We start from the raw sequence: 20,511 nt of genomic DNA, 5'->3' as shown, positions 1-20,511 counted from the left end.
GCAGCTTGTGCTCCGGGCGGGCAGTCCAACGCCCCTGACCCAGAAGGAGACGAAGCTGACGCCGCTGAGTCCCATCTCCCGTACACCACCAGACGGGGCCGGCCAGTCCGGAGGCCCGCCTGGCTCCTAGACTAACTTTGACGGACGTGACTAGTTGACTTGGGGGTTACTAGGCTAGTCACAAGAGTCCAGTATGGATAGCGACCACCCACATTTGTTTGACGCCCTTTGTTCCGGGCCTAGTTCATTTCGCGGGTGTTCTGTCCCGTTTATCGTGTTAGATTAATCAGACTGATCTTTGTAGTCTGTTGTTCATTTATGTTGAAGGGACTCAACAGTGCTGGAGGGGGGCAGTGTAGTGGGAAATGCCTGGGGATGTACTTGGAATGTTGCACTGGGCTCGTGCAGCTAGAGGACCAATCACAGGTTAGCTCGCGCTGTCACAGACGCAACTATATTAGACACCGCGGGAGAGACAAAGGCCAGAACTGTTTAGTAACCATATCGTAGACTGTCACCTTAGCGTGGGATAGAGCAGGGAAACCTAGCGTATCCTGGGCTAGACAGTAGATACGGTGGCTAGCAGTGGTAGTGTTAGCAGCAGACTGCCTCGGTACCTGTAGCTAGCTGACTACCCCCGAGAGCTTCCCCAGAGAGACTGAGAGAGACATTCACCCGGTCACACCGGAGCCAGAGTACAGAGAGACTGAGAGAGACATTCACCCGGTCCCACCGGAGCCAGAGTACAGAGAGAGAGAGAGACACGCACCCCGGAGAGCAGCCATCCATCTCCCGCCCCGCCTAGAGCCCAGCCGCCCTGTTCCATCACCAGCCCTGGTCCCAAGGTGAGCTTGCTAACCCATTAGCACACGGCTAACTAGCTAACTAGCAGGATAGCCCTAGCATTGGCGCAGCTATCCAGCTAACGGTGGTGAAGCCCGGTTTGTCGCACCTAAAAGTCCCCGCCTCCATCCATAGTTATCCGGGCTATAGAAAAACCGCGACATGACTAATTGATTACATGGTTATTATTAGGCCTGCATGTTTCGGGTTTCGGGTCGCGGGTCTTGTATCAACGGGCCGGGTCGGGTTGCGGAAGTAATGGTTTATATGTGCGGGTTACGGGGGTAGTGCGGGTGCGGGTCTCAAAAACGGACTCGTGCAGGAATCTTACCTTGTCTCCCCGTTCAAACCAGCGTTCCTCCCTATCAAGGATGTGCACATCCTCATCCTTGAAAGAGTGGCCACTGGTCTGTGGATGGGTGTAGACTGTGGAGCCCTGGCCTGACGTGTACATCAGGGAAATCTGATGACGCTGGCCAAGAGGATGGCATAACACAGAAGGGTTAACGCGCCAGGCCAGGGCTGCAGTCTACACCCATCTACAGGCCAGCGGCCACTCTTTCAAGAATTTATTGTTTGTAAGTGTGGGGATACCTGCAGTCAGTTTAGATTGAAGAGAACACTTAGATGAGTGATGAAATGTTTCTCTCAAACATTGTGTCCAGATGAACTGATTCAACTTGCTGTGAAGGTGCGCTGATGAAGTTAAGGTCATGGGTCAGCAGTATTCACCTGAGAAAGATCTGGTTTTGATGGGAATATTTTGTCTTTTTATTTTTACAGTGCAAGAAATGTGGCGAAAGGAAGTCCAATGAAGAAAATATCGCCTGGATGGATCTAATGAACCATGGGCTATAGACTATATGAACATTTCCAACCCTTCAAAAAGCTTGCAGGCAAGAACACTGACACATGGAGATATACCTCTTTTAAACAAGCCGTTCAAGGAGGGAATTGTGAGCATTGTGCACAGTATATAAATAACCCATCTACTGTGAGTCCCTGCTCAAGCTTTAGTTGCCTCTAGAGGTCCCCCTTAGTTCATCTTTATTATTTCACTATTTTTCACCTATGTCGACAAGGTTATCCTGTGCACCCATTTCTTCCTCCATTTGCCCTTTGCATCAATGAGTTTACATTGCATTTTCTTTCTCAACGTCAAGTTATTTGGAAGTGTCAGCACACAAATGTAATATTTCCTTCTGAAATTAGTTTTGATACCATTTTAATGTTTATTGAAAAAAATACACTTAAATTAACCCAGTTAATGTTCCTATAAGATTACAAGTAAAAAGATTAAGCATAAGCATTCATACTGTCATCAAGGAACTTACAAAAATATGATATGAAACTCTGTCTCAATTTTTCAGCTCTCTGATGGAAGAGGGGTTTCCCTGCGCACAGCCTTTGCAAGGGACTTCTGGATGACGGGGTACAGTTTATAGCATCCCTCAATGCAGGTCCTAACCCCAGCTGTTAAAGTCTCCTCAGCCATCTCCCCAACAGACTGCATCCCAGATAACTGGTTCAAGCTGGGAAGGAATGAAACCATTAGACCACCCTGGTTCTCCCCACTGCCAGAGCAGCGTTTTTGTTCTTCCAAGTAGGTGGGGTCGATCAAATAAGAGTTACCATCCTGTTGGATGGAACAACCAAGTACCAGGTCATACATCTCAATCCCTGCATCTGCTAGCGCAAGGGAAGCACATGTGACAGCGTGGGCTACAACAGAACCACTGTTCTCGAGAACCATCACATTAACTTCTATCTGTGAACGGGGATATTTGTGAAGGCACACAGCTGGCTGAAGACTCTCGAGCAACATCAGTGAGAGGTCTTTCTCCTCACTCCCCTGGATCCAGGAGCGTCTCTCTGGGCAAGAGAAGGGAGCAAACCGCATGTCGGTAGTCAATCTTGAACCATGGGGAAAAAAACAGAGAAAGCTTTGTTGTTTTTGATTATTAATAAAAAGTAGGTCGCATTGCCAATGTGTGACACACGCTCAGTTATCAAGACAGGTAATATATACTGCAACTAGTGCTGAGCAATGTGGACATATTATCACAACTATCATAGGGGATTTTAGATCTGGTTTGCTCTGGTTGATCCATACAAGCCAAGCCTTTTGAGAAGCAGGGTGCTGACATTTGGCAGGCATCATAAACTTAAGGGAGGCTTAAATATTTAACACATAGCACCAACAATGTTTTCATGTCTAAAATGTATATTATTAAAATGTAGCAAGTATTAGAATTAGACAAATTCCCCACATATGATATTTAAGAATTGTGATGAACTGAGGTTCATCACACTGAGCTGCTCTATATATTAAAATCAAACAAAAACAAATTTTCAATTATTTCAGACCTCATTTTGTGAAAATATCAAATCATAAATTCTCATTAACATCATTTTATGCAACAAAATTTGTATTTCTATGACAACATCTTCTCATTAACATCATTTTATACAACAAAAGTATGTATTTCTATGACAATATCAGTCAGTAAGTATCAATATGTTTCATCCCGATAGAATACACTGAAAGATGATAAACGATAATATTGAATCATAGTTCTGCCCTATCAAACTCATGGCAGGTAACCAGAGGCCCGGATTACAATTAATACATTTTAGTACCTTCCGTATTTCATGTCGGTCTCGTCTTTTCGCTCAATTTCTCTTGGTCCGTAGACAGAGCACATGAGCTTCGTGTTTCCAGCCTCAATGTAGGCCGATCCCTTGGCCTGACTGACCAGTCCACACCGGACGAAAATGGGGCGCACGTCAACTTGATCCCGCTTCCTACCGTCCTCTCTGGTGCCATCCGAGGGCAGGGTGGTCGCAGGATCGCGGATGAATAAAGACAGACTTTGTGACACTTCTGGCCCCCGAACCCTTCTAGTGTCAATCGGCATCGTGAAATAACCTCACCTGGGTTTCAGCGCCAAGACCCTACGGATACGGTATAGTCCCCACGGGTTTTCTAGGGGTGTTCATCCAGAAATTCTTCCCTGTGAAACAAAGCACGCAGCAACATGTTTCCGTTTGAACTGACACAATTGACTTGTGTTTATAGCTCGTGTTGCAAGAATTTTCAAGACTTAAAAATCCAAAATTGCTGTAATAATGTCAACAGTTTGTTTACACTAAGCAAATACTCAGCGTACTTTATTTTATTTGGTGAAATACATGCACAAACGTTTTAGCGCTGTTTATAGTGAATGGGCAATTTTAAACTTAATTAAGACGTTTAGCGTAACCCTGTATAGTTGTTGCACACAAAACATGATGAAAAAAGATTTTTCTGCTAAATCTTATCTATACATTTAATCCAATTGCATCAGTCACAAAGTGACATCACTGTCTTTTTCGTTGCATCAGCCAAACCAAGCCAGTTCGTGCAAGTGAGGTGGCGGCCCGGCTAGATTGACAAGGCATTTTATCCAACGATAATTGAGAGTCACCGACCAACTGGTCCGTTTAGTCCAATGACGGGCTGTTGTGGGCGTGTCGTCTCGTTGCCATTTCCTTGTGATTGCACCAGCGTGGGCAAAGCGGTGTGTGGAAGCAGTACTTGAAGCTTTCTGCATTAATAGCAACCCCTGTGAGTAGATCATTTGATAATTTGTGAAAGAATCAAATAGTGTCTGTTGTTACTATACATTAGAGGAGAAATAGTTATTTGTAATAGCTTTTCGCTGACACATCCCTCCCTGAATGAATTGGCCGAGTTACCTTGGTATGCTAACTCACTATAGCTAACGCATCAGCCTATGCTGCACTTTACCCAGCGTTAGCAATTAACAATACAGCCTTAACCGATCAGCTGATCAACCAGTAGCGAACATATAATTCCCATATGAAGGTGCAATTTCGGAATAATGGTTCTGAACAGGTGGCAATTTTCAATTATTTTCCTTCATATTGTAGCGAATTCGGGAGACAACGCAACCACAGTTGTCTCCCGAATTCGCTACAATATCATTCTACAGCAGAAATTGAAATGCTTCTATGAGAATCTTAATTTTAGCCACTGAATAAATAATTAAGCGTATAATCACAAACTGACTATTGACATGCTTGCTATGATCATGAATTGTCCCGTCCATATTTGAAATGAACCAGCTTTCACCCAAACATAGACCATTGAACCAAGACTTTACATTGCAATCAAGAGACAAAACAAAGCTCATTCACTGGTCATGGTTACTGATTTTGTGACTTACATTTCTTAGTCGGCTCATCCATTTTTGTGCTTATATTCACAGTCAAAGTGTCCCGTTAACTGTCAAAAGTGTCCTGAGCACTGTTGCTGTGTTTCAGAGATTCAGACAGTTACCTGCCTATTCCTGGAACACCACGTTGGCTCTCTTGAGGACCCTGAGGGTTTCAGGTCCTTTATTCATACTCTTTTGATGAAACTTTGAAAATGGATTACACAAGTATAACGATGGAGATATAAAGTTATTTGAAGTGAATTCTACAGAGCACCAAAGTCACCCTTTCCCATGGTTGCTAATGAGGTGCTGCCGTAGTCAGGATTGGGACAGAGGCTGTTTTCTGTCCATTTGCTGTTCCAAGAGAGATTGTAATACCAGCTGTGGGCTTTCCCCTCTCAGCTAGATTCCCAGTGATTTTACTCATGGGATGAGTATGGTACTACTACCTTTTAATTGATGGCACACAGTTTGTTTGGGCTGACTGCCCTCAGTTAACAAATTATAATTAAGGATTTTCTCACCTGTCAGAAGGTATTTTTTAAATGTAAAAGCCTCATGAACCTGGAATCAACATGTAGCATTTCCATCTGCATAGATTCAAGGATGGCTGCAACATGTTTAAGTTTTTTTTTCTTTGAATAGGAAAATCTAATGAATCTTCACCCAAATATGTTTCTTAATATAAAATAAATATCTATATGAGGGTCTCGGGGACACTGTAATTTTCTTTGTTAATTTATTAAAATCTGGAATGTGTACACAACAAATTGAGGCCTCTGCTGCTTTAATAGACCTTGTAATTCCACTCCTATTACCTCAAATAGTATGGTGCGACAAGCATGGGAAGTATTGTCATGATACCAGTGAATGAGGTGCTTCATTTCTTCACGCACTTGAGATGCTCGCTGCGAGGCATAAAAATGAATGTGGCATTTTAGATGTTTTTTTTTTTCAGAAATGGAGAACATGTATTTTGCTGCAACCTCTACCACCAACAAGCCACGAATTGGCTCTGCAAGTAGTCTGTAGAGAAAAGAAAAAAAAACATCTAAAATGCTGCTTTCATTTTTATGCCTCGCAGCGAGCGTCATTTGCTGTGCATGAAGAAACCATCACCTCACATTCGTTGGTATCGTGACAGTACTACCCTTGCATGTTGCACCAGACCTTTTAATGCAATAGCAGTGGATTTAAGAGCCAGAGGTCTCAATGTCTTGTGCACAGTCCTGATCCAAATATATTTAATATAAATAAATAAATAAATTTTAAAAAATCACACGATGTCGCTTTAAAGCTTAATCCAAATCTACCTGCCTCACGTTTCCTGGTGTTGTTTGAGTTGTAATGAAAGGTTGGAGCTAGGAGGCATAGGAGGCTTGAAAGGATGAGAGAAAACAGTGTCTTCCTTGTCTACACAAGTTATGACATGCTAACTGACTGTTGACTATGTATAGGCTTAGGGAATACTAAAGGAAAAGAACAAAACTTTCATCGCCAACTTATATCTCTGATATATTCTCTGCACCATTGCACTTTATCACCTCTTATTTCGCCTGTATAAGTTGATCCTTGTGTATATATCTGAAAATTGTTGTCTTGAAGTGTTGTTGTTCTATGTTACGTACACTGAGAGAGCCACGAAACCGGAGTCAAATTCCATGTATGTGCAAACATACAAGGCCAATAAACATGATTCTGATCCTGATTTTGATCATACTATTCCCCAATCCTCTGTGAATAGTACACATGGCCGTTGAAACTGTAGTTGGTGGTCATGCCTATATGTATATGAAACCAATCGTTAGTTTTGGTCATTATGCAGATGTGCTGTTTATAAGGTTGGGGGATACCTGAAGTGAGTTGAGACTGGTGAGGTCACTTGGATGAGTGATGAAACAGTTCTCCCACTAAACGTTGTGTCCAGATGAACTGATTCACTGTTCTGTGACAGCCTTAAGGTGGTGCTGATGTAAAGTCTCATGAGAGCCTGAACTGATTGTCAAATGGAATTATTGTGTTTTCTGTGCTATAGGCCCAGCTGTGATGAATTGGATTAAAATGTGTGCTCGAGCTTATGTTTTTCCATTACCATGCTGTTTACTGTATTACCAGTATACATGCTTATGGCTCGTGTTGCCATTTCAGAAGAAAGTCGGGGACCCAGAAGAATTTCATAGGGCTTATTTATTTCATTAAATGTCCATGAGCCACCTTCTTAACCATACTTAATGGGTTGTGTGTGCGTGTGCGTGCGTGCATGTGCGTGCGTGCGTGCGTTTCTCTAGTGTATTCAGAATGGACTCTTCGTTGAGTGCAACTGAGATCCGTGAGAAGTTTATTAACTTCTTCCGTCACCATGAGCACCAGTATGTCCACTCCTCATCCACCATCCCACTGGATGACCCGACACTGCTATTTGCCAATGCTGGCATGAACCAGGTATAATAACAGTGCTTAATTTCTCTCTCTTATGTATCATTGCCTTTGAAACTTCATACTTTAGATGTGTACTGTGTCCCTTACCAGGCCCAGGCAAATGCTGACATGCTATTGGTTGTCACAAGAAAATGAGCTTGTTTTGGATGGTCAGAAAATGTTTGTGAACACCCAAAGATTAACATTAGCTTAGTATTGTTTAGCCAGATGCCAGTCTAGACTTGGTCTTACTTTCATTTTAGTGTTGTATTAGATGAGGTAGACCTTATCTAGTTAATGTGAACTTAACCATTATAAAGGTCAAAACCTAAGGTCCCATGTACCAACACATCAGCATTCCTCATATCTGTTCTGCTTTATCAGTGCTATCTATGCTGCTGTAATTTTTTGTTTTTTTTGTTTTTTGGACTAAACGATGTGTCACCTAATGTCCTCAACTCCACGCCACGTAATATCATAACAATTAGGCTAGATTAATTGTATTGTTTTAGTCACTGAATGATTTTCAGCAGTAATGGTGGAATTGAACAGCTCCTGAACAAGCACAGAGCATCTTATTGGTCAATCTAAGGACAGGGCCTGTCTTAAGGCCACATTGTCTGATTCTTCTGGGTCCACCCCAGAAGTCATCTTTTTCAAAGTCTAACACACCTTCTTTTTTTTTTGGCATTTTTATTAGATAGCGACAGTGGAGGCAGACAGAAAATATGGGAGACAGAGAGGGGTGTGACATGCAACAAAGGGCGCCAGCTGGAATCGAACCAGTGACAAGTCAACCTTCGCTAAGGCCCACCCCCCTTAGTTACTGTTGCTAAGTCCATCAAGCTTTAACATTATTTTACGGTTAATAAAAGTAATTACTTACCTTGGAGCAGACAAAGCTGCGCTTATATATCTTTAAGGAGTTCAACTGGATTTGAGGGCGTCTACATAGCGTTATCCACAGCCTACACTTTTCAGGGTTTGATTCTGGTCTTGGAAAGGGAAAAAACGTACATCTCCTTCAAACCTCTCTGGGTAACGAGTGTCACTGTTACAAGTGCCCCAGGCACAACGTTTAACCATAACTAGCTAAAAGTCCACAAAACCAGCTCGAAAATGAAGAAAATCTGAAACTTTTGCATCGGAGTCAATGGAGCACCACCATAAAAGTGTCGGACCTCTATCGGAGCCTGTCCTATGCTGCACTTTGACTGGCCAGTCTGTTTTGGGGGCGTGACTTAGAGAAGGGTCAATTGCGACCAGGTGGCCATGTCGCATGCGCTGTAACCTTTCAGCTACAGAGGCGCTCCACACTCACTTTTTTTTTCAGTCTGCGTCTTTCACAAATGATTGACGACAGTGATGACTCAATACATCACAGATATTTTAGCCTGCATTGACCAAAATTATCTCATTCAAATATGTGTGCAAGCACATTGAAGAGTTTGGCATGGCTGTTATTCACTCTGTCTCCCTTAAGCAAAGAGATATTGAGGAACAGGGCAAATCAGACAAATTTCTTTCTAATTTATACGTAGATTGGTTGTTCAGTTATGCATTTCAGATCCATTAACTGCACATCATGCCATCGGTGGCAGTTGTGGAAAGCAGCCTATATGTACATTGTGCATGCTCACAAACTGCTCGAAATAGCCTACTTTCACTGTCCATTAATGGCTTATTACCCATATTACAGGACAACTATCGCTTGCAAAGGATCAAGACCATGATGTATGCCAAATATTGTCAATGTTCCGTTACATTGTCCTATCATGCAGGCCTATTACAAACACAAAGGAAATGCATAGTAAGCTTTGTTCAAAACAAATATTTTAAAATATCTTCTTTCGCTCAAAAAGAAAAGCAGGAGGGGGAAAAAAGCAGTTTTTGGAAGTGTCTTGTTGCCTGTATCATCGTCACAACTTTCAGAAGTATAAGACACCAAATTCCAACCCCGCTAACACTTTAAAAACTGCAATGCTATTGAGTTTCCTCTAAAATTTCTTTTCATTTTCCCTATATATCTGCCTCCCTCTCCAAAGTCAAGTCCATTTCTATTAGAATTATATTGAAACATCCTAAAGAGGCGACCCTGTCCATTAAATTACAGTTCATCCATTTACATATCCTATCCTGCTTCTCTCTTTCTTTCCTCCTCAGTTCAAGCCCATCTTCCTCAACACCATCGACCCATCTCACCCCATGGCCAGGCTCCGTCGTGCTGCCAACACGCAGAAGTGTATCCGTGCAGGAGGCAAACACAATGATCTGGATGACGTGGGGAAAGATGTTTACCACCACACCTTCTTTGAGATGCTGGGGTCATGGTCCTTCGGGGACTACTTCAAGGTACAATGTTGACTGTTTTGCCTGATTAAGATGACGGGCACTTCACTCCCCTACATGTGTACCATCCAGCTGTCATACTCTGTAGCATTTAGGAAAATGCTTTCCAGCAAACTATACATTTTTTTTTATTGAGCTGCATTGATAAAAAGAAGCAAAAGGTGTATAGTTTGTAAGGATTTTAATTATGAATTGTCACACTTTTGCTGCACAAGTCCTACAATGCTTCACTCTAATTTACAAGATCTATACCCATTGCCCGCCAATGTGCTGTGGGACTGTACAACGTTTCTGTGTTTGAACATCATAAACAATTGTGAGGACAATAGTTCTTTTCCAGCATTTTACAGGTGTTTTTCCTCCTCAGGTTAATTGGGCTGAAGGTTGTGTAGACTGGTTATTGAAGAATACAGACACAATGATTTCTCAAAAAAGGGGTGTGATGGTTAAAAGTATAGACTCAGCATGTTAACCCCTCTGTTGATCCTGTCTTTTTTTCTGATCTTGTCTTCTTTTTTTTTTCTGAACTCCTATTTTCGTACACTTTCCTTTTCTTTCAAATCTCTCCTCCCTTTGTCTTTCCATGGTGCAGCATCTGGCATGTGAAATGGCCTTGGAACTGCTGACCAAGGAGTTTGGTATTCCCATTGAGCGCCTGTACGTTACCTACTTTGGAGGCAGTCCCGAGGCAGGCCTGGAGCCTGACCTGGAGTGCAAACAAATCTGGATCGACTTGGGGTGAGTATAGATACAGAGTAAATGCATATCAGGGACAGAAGTTTCATGTCATTGTTATTTATGCTAATTTATTTTTTTGGCTAGTTGCACTCTTTTGGAAATCTGCAGATTGGTGTTTTGTGTTGTCTGTGTGTTTGCGTTTTAATGACACTGAGAGAACATTAATATTCTTCTCAAATGTAACTTGTGGCGATTCCTGGGATTTTGCCATTGGCCGCCATCAGCTATTCCGTCTTATGTACATACACACCAACTTGATACTCATTCCACTTCTCACCCGGTTAGATTCACCCACCTGTGTCCTGTGTTACAGAAAGGTGAATCAGTTCATCTGGACACAATGTTTTGTGGGAGAAACATATGTAACATCACTCATCCAAGTGACCTTGTCAGTCTCAACTGACTGCAGGTATCACCCAGCCTTATAAACGGCTCAGTTGGGGGAGTAAAGTTGGGGGGATACCTGCAGTCAGTTGAGACTGATGAAATCACTTGGACGAGTGATGAAATGTTTCTCCCACAAAACATTCTGTCCATATGAACTGATTCTTCTTTCTGTGATTTCCTTACCTGGATTATTGAGCATGCATAAAGACACTGTCCTGTGTTAGTTCAACCTATTCTGTATGCTTTAACTATGGCGCGGTTCAAAGGATAAGATGGAGACTTCGAGCAGGAAATGGTCGCGTGTGTCCACAGTTGTTTGCACGCACTGAGCTAGTATATTCATCCAGTCTGCAATTATATTTGCCATCTGGGCAAAGTCATTGTTGGCCATCGCCAATTACATTGGAGTGTTTGGATTAGAAAGATCATATCTTATTTATTCCATCGTTGAGGTCCCTGTCTGGATTGGAGCCAATGAATGAATGAATGACTGAAGTTACTTGACTCAACTGATGAGTGACAAATGTAAGGTAACTGGTTAACTGGGGATAAACTTTTTATTTCTATATTCTTTGGTACTAAGTAGGGCTGGGCGATATGACTTCAAATCAATATCACGATTATTTCAAACTTTTACCTTGATTACGATTAATGAACGATTATTATTGTTTTTGTTTTTCTTATTATTATTTTTATCCTGCCCTCTCAGTTCTCTGACAAGGTCTGTACTATAAATATGCTGAACTGCTAGGATACATTTTTCTAATGAAACACATCTTATATTTGTGATTTTTAAATAAGTTAAGGAAACACACACAGATGAACTATTTATGGCTATTTATTGAATATTTCAAACAGTTCAAATCAAAATCAGTTGAAATCGCTGCTTCCATTCATCGCAACCCTGAGCAGGATAAGCGGTTTGGATAATGGATGGATGGATTTCGGTGCTTGCCAGCACTTAATCGTTAGTATTTGAAAATGTCATTGAGAAGAAATGAAGAAGGAGGCCTTTCGGACTTGGTTGGCCCAGGGGTCTCCTGAAGCAGCAGACAGGTACCGGGAGGCCAGAAGGGCTGCTGCTTCAGCGGTCACGAAAGCAAAAACTCGGGTGTGGGAGGAGTTCGGCGAGGCTATGGAGAAGGACTTTCTGTTGGCCTCAAGGAAGTTCTGGCAAACCATCCGGCGACTCGGGAAGAGGAAGCAGGGCTTTACTCAGGCTGTGTTCAGCCGGGGAGGGGAACTGTTGACCCAGACTGGGGATTTTGTCGAGCGGTGGAAAGAACACTTTGAGGAGCTCCTGAACCCGACTAACACATCCTCAGTGGAGGAGGTAGAGTCTGAAGACTCAGGGGAAGCCCCACCCATATCCCTGGCAGAGGTCTCCGAGGTAGTTAAAAAGCTCCTCGGTGGCAAGGTGCCGGGTGTGGATGAGATTCACCCTGAGATGCTGAAGGCTCTGGGCGTTGGGCTGTCTTGGTTGACATGCCTCTTCAGTGTCATGTGGAGGTCAGGGACAGTACCTCTGGAGTGGCAGACTGGGGTGGTGGTTCCCATATTCAAAAAGGGGTACCGGAGGGTGTGCTCCAATTATCGGGACATCACATTGCTCAGCCTCCCTGGAAACGTCTACTCTAGGGTGCTCGAAAGGAGGCTCCGACTGATTGTCGAACCTCAGATCCAGGAGGAACAATGCGGATTCCGTCCTGGCCGTGGAACAACGGACCAACTCTTTACCCTTGCGGAGGTGCTGAGGGGGGCATGGGAGTTTGACCAGCCAGTCTACATGTGTTTTGTGGACTTGGAGAAGACTTAAGACCGTGTACCTCGGGGCACTCTGTGGGGGGTACTGCGGGAGTATGGGGTACCGGGGCAGTTGCTACAAGCTGTCCGGTCCTTGTATAACAAAATTGAGAGCTGTGTCTGCATTCTTGGCACAAAGTCAAACACGTTTTCGGTGGGTGTCGGACTCCACCAAGGTGGTCCCTTGTCTCCGATTCTGTTTGTGATATTCATGAACAGGATCTCAAGGCGCAGCCAAGGTGAGGAGTGTGTCCGTTTTGGGAACCTCAGAATTGCATCTCTGCTCTTCGCAGATGATGTGGTTTTGTTGGCTTCATCAGAACGTGACCTCCGGCACGCACTGGGGCGGTTTGCAGCTGAGTGTGAAATGGCCGGGATGAGAGTCAGCACCTCCAAGTCTGAGGCCATGGTTCTCTACCGGAAAATGGTGGATTGCTCCCTCCGGGTTGGGGATGAGTTGTTGCCTCAAATGAAGGAGTTCAAGTCTTGGGGTCTTGTTCATGAGTGAGGGTAGGATGGAGTGGGAGGCATTGGTGCAGCATCAGCAATAATGCGGACATTGTACTGGACCGTTGTGGCGAAGAAGGAGCTGAGCCAGGAGGCAAAGCTCTCAATTTACCAGTCAATCTTTGTTCCAATCCTCACCTATGGTCATGACCTTTGGGTAGTGACCGAAAGGGTGAGATCGCGGATACAAGCGGCTGAAATGAGTTTCCTCTGTAGGGTGTCTGGGCTCAGCCTTAGTGATTGGGTGAGGAGGTCGGACATCCAGAGGGAGCTTGGAGTAGAGCCGCTGCTCCTTCGCATTGAAAGGAGCCAGTTGAGATGGTTCGGCCATCTTATTAGGATGCCTCCTGGGCGCCTTCCTTTGGAGGTTTACCAGGCACAACCAACTGGGAGGAGACCTCAGGGTAGACCCGGAATGCGCTGGAGGGACTACATGTCCAATCTGGCCTGGGAACGCCTTGGGATCCCCCAGGAGGAGCTGGAGGGCATTGCTGGGGAGAGAGACGTCTGGAGTGCCCTATTTAGCTTGCTGCCAACGCAACCCGATCCCGGAAAAGTGGCTGAAGATGAGAGAGATGAAAGAGAGAAGAAATGCCAGATTTATTTGCTCAGAGCCTTTGGTGCATTACACTACCAAAAATGAATATGCCTACTAGTGTTGCGTGGTTTACCGAAATTTAGGTACTTTTTCAATACTTTTTTGTTAAAAACGGTTCGGTATTACACTACCGTTCAAAAGTTTGGGATCACCCAAACAATTTCGTGTTTTCCATGAAAAGTCACACTTATTCACCACCATATGTTGTGAAATGAATAGAAAATAGAGTCAAGACATTGACAAGGTTAGAAATAATGATTTGTATTTGAAATAAGATTTTTTTTACATCAAACTTTGCTTTCGTCAAAGAATCCTCCATTTGCAGCAATTACAGCATTGCAGACCTTTGGCATTCTAGCTGTTAATTTGTTGAGGTAATCTGGAGAAATTGCACCCCACGCTTCCAGAAGCAGCTCCCACAAGTTGGATTGGTTGGATGGGCACTTCTTTGAGCAGATTGAGTTTCTGGAGCATCACATTTGTGGGGTCAATTAAACGCTCAAAATGGCCAGAAAAAGAGAACTTTCATCTGAAACTCGACAGTCTATTCTTGTTCTTAGAAATGAAGGCTATTCCATGCGAGAAATTGCTAAGAAATTGAAGATTTCCTACACCGGTGTGTACTACTCCCTTCAGAGGACAGCACAAACAGGCTCTAACCAGAGTAGAAAAAGAAGTGGGAGGCCGCGTTGCACAACTGAGCAAGAAGATAAGTACATTAGAGTCTCTAGTTTGAGAAACAGACGCCTCACAGGTCCCCAACTGGCATCTTCATTAAATAGTACCTGTTAGAGCCTGTTTGTGCTGTCCTCTGAAGGGAGTAGTACACACCGGTGTAGGAAATCTTCAATTTCTTAGCAATTTCTCACATGGAATAGCCTTCATTTCTAAGAACAAGAATAGACTGTCGAGTTTCAGATGAAAGTTCTCTTTTTCTGGCCATTTTGAGCGTTTAATTGACCCCACAAATGTGATGCTCCAGAAACTCAATCTGCTCAAAGAAGTGCCCATCCAACCAATCCAACTTGTGGGAGCTGCTTCTGGAAGCGTGGGGTGCAATTTCTCCAGATTACCTCAACAAATTAACAGCTAGAATGCCAAAGGTCTGCAATGCTGTAATTGCTGCAAATGGAGGATTCTTTGACGAAAGCAAAGTTTGATGTAAAAAAAATCTTATTTCAAATACAAATCATTATTTCTAACCTTGTCAATGTCTTGACTCTATTTTCTATTCATTTCACAACATATGGTGGTGAATAAGTGTGACTTTTCATGGAAAACACGAAATTGTTTGGGTGATCCCAAACTTTTGAACGGTAGTGTATAATTTCCCAACTTTCGGTACTTATAGGTCAAATGTGTCTCCAGTGAAAGTGAACGAGAGGATGAAATGTATAATTTGACTCTCAACTAGGTAGCAGTACTAGCAAGGTAGCCAAGTCAGGCACGTGTACGGTCTATGGTCAGGGGACATGCACCTGTGCATTCATCATCGTTGATACAACATGAGCCTCAACCTCGATAGAGAGAGGGAGAGAGAGAGAACCAGTGCCTCTGCCTCAACATGTCTACAACTGAAAACAACAGCATGTCATCTTCAGAATTAAAAATAATACCTCCACGCCCTGTACTGGTTAACGAGCTGCCGAAGTCTACTGTGGGACTAATTTGCCTACAGAGCCAACGCTGACCTAATGAAGCTTGTGTGCAAAAGGTGCAATAAAACAGTGTCATGCAAAGGAAGAAACACTTCAAACCTCGTCAAGCACCTCAGTGACAGACATCAAGACCTCTCCAAGGAGTACAAAACACAACAGGTTACCGAATAAGCTAGCTGGCTAGCCAGCTGGTAGGATGGTGATGAGCTGCTAAATTATATGAGGTACGTAGCGTATCAATGTCAGGCCTACTCTGTGTCGTAAATAGCATGAGAAGCATATTAGAAAATGTGAGTTCCAAAACGACAGATGTATTAAGCTACAGTTATTCGGGGGTCTTATTTTGATGTTTTTAAAAATGGTTAAATAGCATAGGGCTACTAGCTACATGTGCTGCCATGCCATTGTTCCGATGGCTCATAATTCCGAAACCCCAATAGTCCAAAAAATGTCCCATTGGACCGAAAGGCCATTTGTCCTACAGCCCGTTATCCCGAGTACAAACGGCCATTGCTCCAAAGGCCCTAACTTACACCAGAAACATTTCTAAAGGAGACTAACCAGGTCCTTCTCACTGCCTGTATTATGCCACGTGAGCTACACAAGGTGTGGCATTGGCGGGCTTACTGCCCTTCCACCTTAGGAGACTAGAGCAGGCACAGACTCCATTCACTCCAATGAGAGATGTAGAGGTTTCATGTGGCTATTATTTTCTTTACCATTGAAATTGAGGTAAACATCGGACCTTCCCTTACAAGTTGAAAGTGTTCTGAACATTTGACACTAAATCAATGTTTTTCAGTGAAAAACAAGTTTCTTTTGGACTTTTCCAACAATCTCACATTGTTACAAAGTTGTTAACAAACTGTGAATTCAGAAATGTGATCAACCCTTGTGGACATTCTGTTTCTTATCTATTAGGTATCGAGTATTGAATCAGTATCATTTCAGGTCAAGTATTGTTTTGGTATCGAGTATCGTGACACTAAACTTGGTATTGGTATCAAAGACAAAATTTTGGTATCGTGACAACACTAATGCCTACTTTGGAAGCAACTTCCATGTAAACATCAGACACTGTGTGTATATATGGTATTTTTGTTCAGTATCATCCAGGGGGAGTCCCTGATAACAAATTGCATTCCTTAATGAGTCTTTAGCAGGTGGCTTTTCACTTAATCCTCAAACGTGCGTCGGAAAAGTTCTGAATGAGTGGTTACTATCTATAGTCTCTGCCTCGTGCTGAGCCAATTACACAATGTTATGAGATTATTCCTATGGGAAGTCAGTCAGTTCTCTGCCCTAAACCCCATAGAGCCAACTTACAACCTATAAAAACAGCCTGAAAGACGACTCGTTTTTGTAAGATTCCTTTTCTTTTTGTCTCACTTATTGACACAGGAATAAACACTAACACATTTGTCAACCTCTCTTGTCACCTGCCCTGACCTGCATTGACACTTGACCAACTTGTTTGTTTGTGTGTCTGTTCTGTTTTTCTTTATATCTGTGTGTGTGTGTGTGTGTGTGTGTGTGTGTGTGCGCGCGCACGCGTGTGCATGTGTACGCATACATAAGCAAGCACCTGTGCTGCTGTGTCCCTATGTGTTCAAAATGTTTAATATCTTTGCATTGTTCATCTTTTTCATTTTGACTTGATTGGTGACTTCCATTTAAGTATCTCTCCGATTGTTTCACACTCTGGCTTGGTGTCTTTGTCTTTCTTTCTTTCCCTCTCTCTCAGGATGGAGGAGGCTCGTGTCTTACCAGGCAGTATGAAAGATAACTTCTGGGAGATGGGGGACACTGGCCCCTGCGGTCCCTGCAGTGAAATCCACTATGACCGCATTGGTGGGAGAGATGCTTCTCACCTGGTAAACATGGATGACCCCAATGTCCTGGAGATCTGGAACCTGGTGTTCATTCAGTTCAACAGGTAACAGGCTTATATATATACCCCATAGAGACACAGAAATGGTCTCAGGTCAGGGCAGGCTATAAAATGGTAATAATAACCTGGCATGCAACCGTTTCAGCAGGTAATTTACAAATGTTTAAAATGCATTTACGCACAGTGACAGGTACACACCCAGTAGGCAAGCAATTATGTTTTGATTAAGCAGATTCTCTGTGTCCCCTCAAGTTGTCTGTTGTTTTAAGGCTACCATGGGCAACCATGTGTCATACAGAATCATGATTTAACTAATTAGGTCTCACGCTCTCATTGAACACAGGGTAACTGGTCCCTCTCTCATGATGAATGTGGGGTAAATAGGGAAATTGAGCTGGTTTGGTGCAAATTATTGGTCCCACCCCTATTTAGGGGTTCACTGGCTTTTGATGTCCCTAAAAATTAATCTGTTTAAAACTTGCTTCTATTAGTCTGTTTTTTCTCATTTTCTCATACATTTGAATATCTTCCTTTGTGCCCCCACTACCTAAGTAAATCTGACTTGGTTTCCAGGGAACATTATAGAAGACAGTAAAATGTTTATTAATCCACATATACAAACAAAATCTCAATAAAGCCTACACACACACACACATACAACTTTGTCTCTATACATGTGGTGACCCTTCATTGACTTCATTCATTCCCTAGCCCTTAGCCCTAATCTTAACCCCCACAACTCAACACTACATCACAATACGTACGTTTTTGCGAGAGCGAAATACGTGTATATGGACACGTATTAGTTGCCACTGGGGCCGCAATCCCGTTTTCTGGCCACTGGGGGCGCAATCCTGTCTTCTAGGTCTAGGCAGAGCTGTATCGGTCGGGATTCACCACAATTTCTCCACCACACAAGGTAATGTTACATCTAATACATATTTAAGTAAAATGTTAATTTAGACATCCTTTTTATAGAATTGGCTGTTGCCCCATAGCTAGATTTGCGCACCATTTTACCGGATTACAAACTCGCCCCTCTAACGTTAGCTAGACTCGAGAGCGTTAGCTAGCTCGTCCAACACCGGACCGAGAGAGACTAACGTTAGCCCTGGGCTAGTGCAGATGAAACCATCTAACGTACAGTACACTAATGATCATCAAATACAATTAGATAACTAACTAGTATAACAATATTTATCACCAAATGGCTAGCCTAGCTATATAATACAAATGTTCATGAAGACATTGCTAACGTTAGCTAGATAGCTAGCTAGTTACCGGTCATGCTAGCTAAATATTAGCCTAGCTAGCTAACGTTACTCTTCCAGCCAGCCAAATTGAGCAGACGTGAATTCTTTCTCTATGGGTTGCGGAGTTTCCTGAATTGTAAACACCATACATATAACGTTAGTTCAATAATGTGGTACATATCTGCTTCAAAAAATAATTTGAAGATAGCAAATTTAGCTACGACTCGCATATTAAGAACATTCGCTTCGCATCGCTCCGCCATCTTTGTTCAATATTTTTGACATTCTATTGCGTCATGACCATGGTCATGACAGACCTAGTAGGCTACAGGGCGCCCCTAGCGGCATCTGTGAGATACGTGTCAATGAACACGTGTATAAGTGACTTGCAGAAGCGTGTCCATAGACACGTAAAGAGGAGGCGACCGGTCTGCACAACCACATGCCTAACCTTAACCCTTACCCTAACCTTAACACTAAACCCAAGTCCTAACCTTAAAATATACCCTTTTCCTCATGGCGACTCAAAAAATGTCCCCACATGGTAGGTGGTTTCAGGTTTTTCAATCCTAATGGGGACATTTGGTCCCCATTGAGATAAAAAAAACCAGGGCACACACACCGTGTCACCTTTTCCACCCTAATAATTCTGCACTGTTGTAAAGATTATCCTCTTTCTGCTCCTCTATTTCAGAGAGTCAGAGACAGAGCTGAAGCCCCTGCCCAAAAAGAGTATTGACACAGGCATGGGTATGGAACGTCTGGTATCCGTACTGCAGAACAAGATGTCAAACTATGATACTGACCTCTTCCTTCCATACTTTGAAGCTATTCAGAAGGTAAAGAACCTTCCCAGGTGTGAATGTTTAAATGTGTGATTGTGGAGAGAGTCTGTCCTGTCAGCCAATACAATTTCCCCCCCCCCCCTTTTTCTCCCAAATTGTATTTGGCCATTTACGCCACTCTTCCGAACTGTTCCGGTCGCTGCTCCACTCCCTCTGCATATCCGGGGAGGGCTGCAGACTACCACATGCCTCCTCCGATACATGTGGAGTCGCCAGCCGCTTCTTTTCACCTGACAGTAAGGCGTTTCACCAGGGGGACGTAGCGCGTGGAAGGATCACGCTATTTCCCCCCATGTTCCCCCTCCCCCCCGAACAGGCGCCCCGACCGACCAGAGGAGGCGCTAGTGCAGCGACCAGGACACATACCCATATCCGGCTTCCCACCCGAAGACACGGCCAATTGTGTCTGTAGGGACGCCCGACCAAGCCGGAGGTAACACGGGGATTCGAACCGCCTTCCCCATGTTGGTAGGCAACAGAATAGACCGCTACACTACTCGGACACCCCGGAGCCAATACAGTTTTATTAAATTGGTAAATTGCTGTGAAAAATTATTTGCCCCCTCCCTGATTTCCTCTATTTTTACATATTTGTCACACTGAATAGTTTCAGATCGCTATACAAAATGTAATATGAGACAAGGAGAACCCGAGAAAACACAAAAAGCTTTTAACTTGAATGATCATTTCACTTATTGAAGGGGAAAGTTACATAACACCCATATCACCCATGTGAAAAAGTAGTTGCCCTCCTTAACTTAATAATAGGCTGTGCAGCAACAACTGCAACTAAATGCTACCTATAATTGGAGATCAGTCTTTTATTTCATATTGTTGTGGAGGAATTTTGGCCCACTCTTCTTAGCAGAATTGCTGTTATTCAGTGACATTGGAGGGGTTTTTGAGCATGAACTGCTCATTTAAGGTCTTGCCACAATGGGTTTAAAGTTGGGACTTAAACTAGGCCACGCCAAAACCTTAATTTTGTTTCTTTTGAGCCA

At 43.3% G+C, this 20,511-nt stretch overlaps 2 protein-coding genes across 3 annotated transcripts in view; one reads left to right on the top strand and one right to left on the bottom strand.

Moving 5' to 3' along the window:
* Positions 1-2,037: 2,037 nt before the first annotated feature.
* exosc6 (exosome component 6) lies at positions 2,038-3,881 on the bottom strand. The gene is made up of 2 exons (XM_056282205.1): positions 3,484-3,881; positions 2,038-2,756 (listed from the first exon to the last, which is right to left on the bottom strand). The coding sequence occupies exons 1-2, from the start codon at positions 3,759-3,761 to the stop codon at positions 2,210-2,212; spliced, it is 825 nt and encodes a 274-aa protein (XP_056138180.1). The 5' UTR covers positions 3,762-3,881; the 3' UTR covers positions 2,038-2,209.
* Positions 3,882-4,383: 502 nt separating this feature from the next.
* The window catches only part of aars1 (alanyl-tRNA synthetase 1), a 73,785-nt gene continuing 57,657 nt past the window's right edge, over positions 4,384-20,511 (top strand). The window contains exons 1-6 of one of the 2 annotated variants that reach the window (XM_056281337.1): positions 4,384-4,450; positions 7,352-7,505; positions 9,645-9,833; positions 10,423-10,568; positions 17,266-17,457; positions 19,360-19,504. In XM_056281337.1, coding sequence (XP_056137312.1) covers positions 7,362-7,505; positions 9,645-9,833; positions 10,423-10,568; positions 17,266-17,457; positions 19,360-19,504 — 816 coding nt within the window. In that variant the 5' untranslated portion in view covers positions 4,384-4,450; positions 7,352-7,361. The remainder of the gene's footprint in view (positions 4,451-7,351; positions 7,506-9,644; positions 9,834-10,422; positions 10,569-17,265; positions 17,458-19,359; positions 19,505-20,511) is intronic. The other variant, XM_056281338.1, reaches the window with a different exon arrangement.

The sequence above is a fragment of the Lampris incognitus genome, chromosome 6 (assembly GCF_029633865.1).
Source record: "Lampris incognitus isolate fLamInc1 chromosome 6, fLamInc1.hap2, whole genome shotgun sequence".
In the NCBI taxonomy this organism is placed as follows: domain Eukaryota; kingdom Metazoa; phylum Chordata; class Actinopteri; order Lampriformes; family Lampridae; genus Lampris; species Lampris incognitus.
This window is presented reverse-complemented; position numbering and strand designations above follow the sequence as displayed.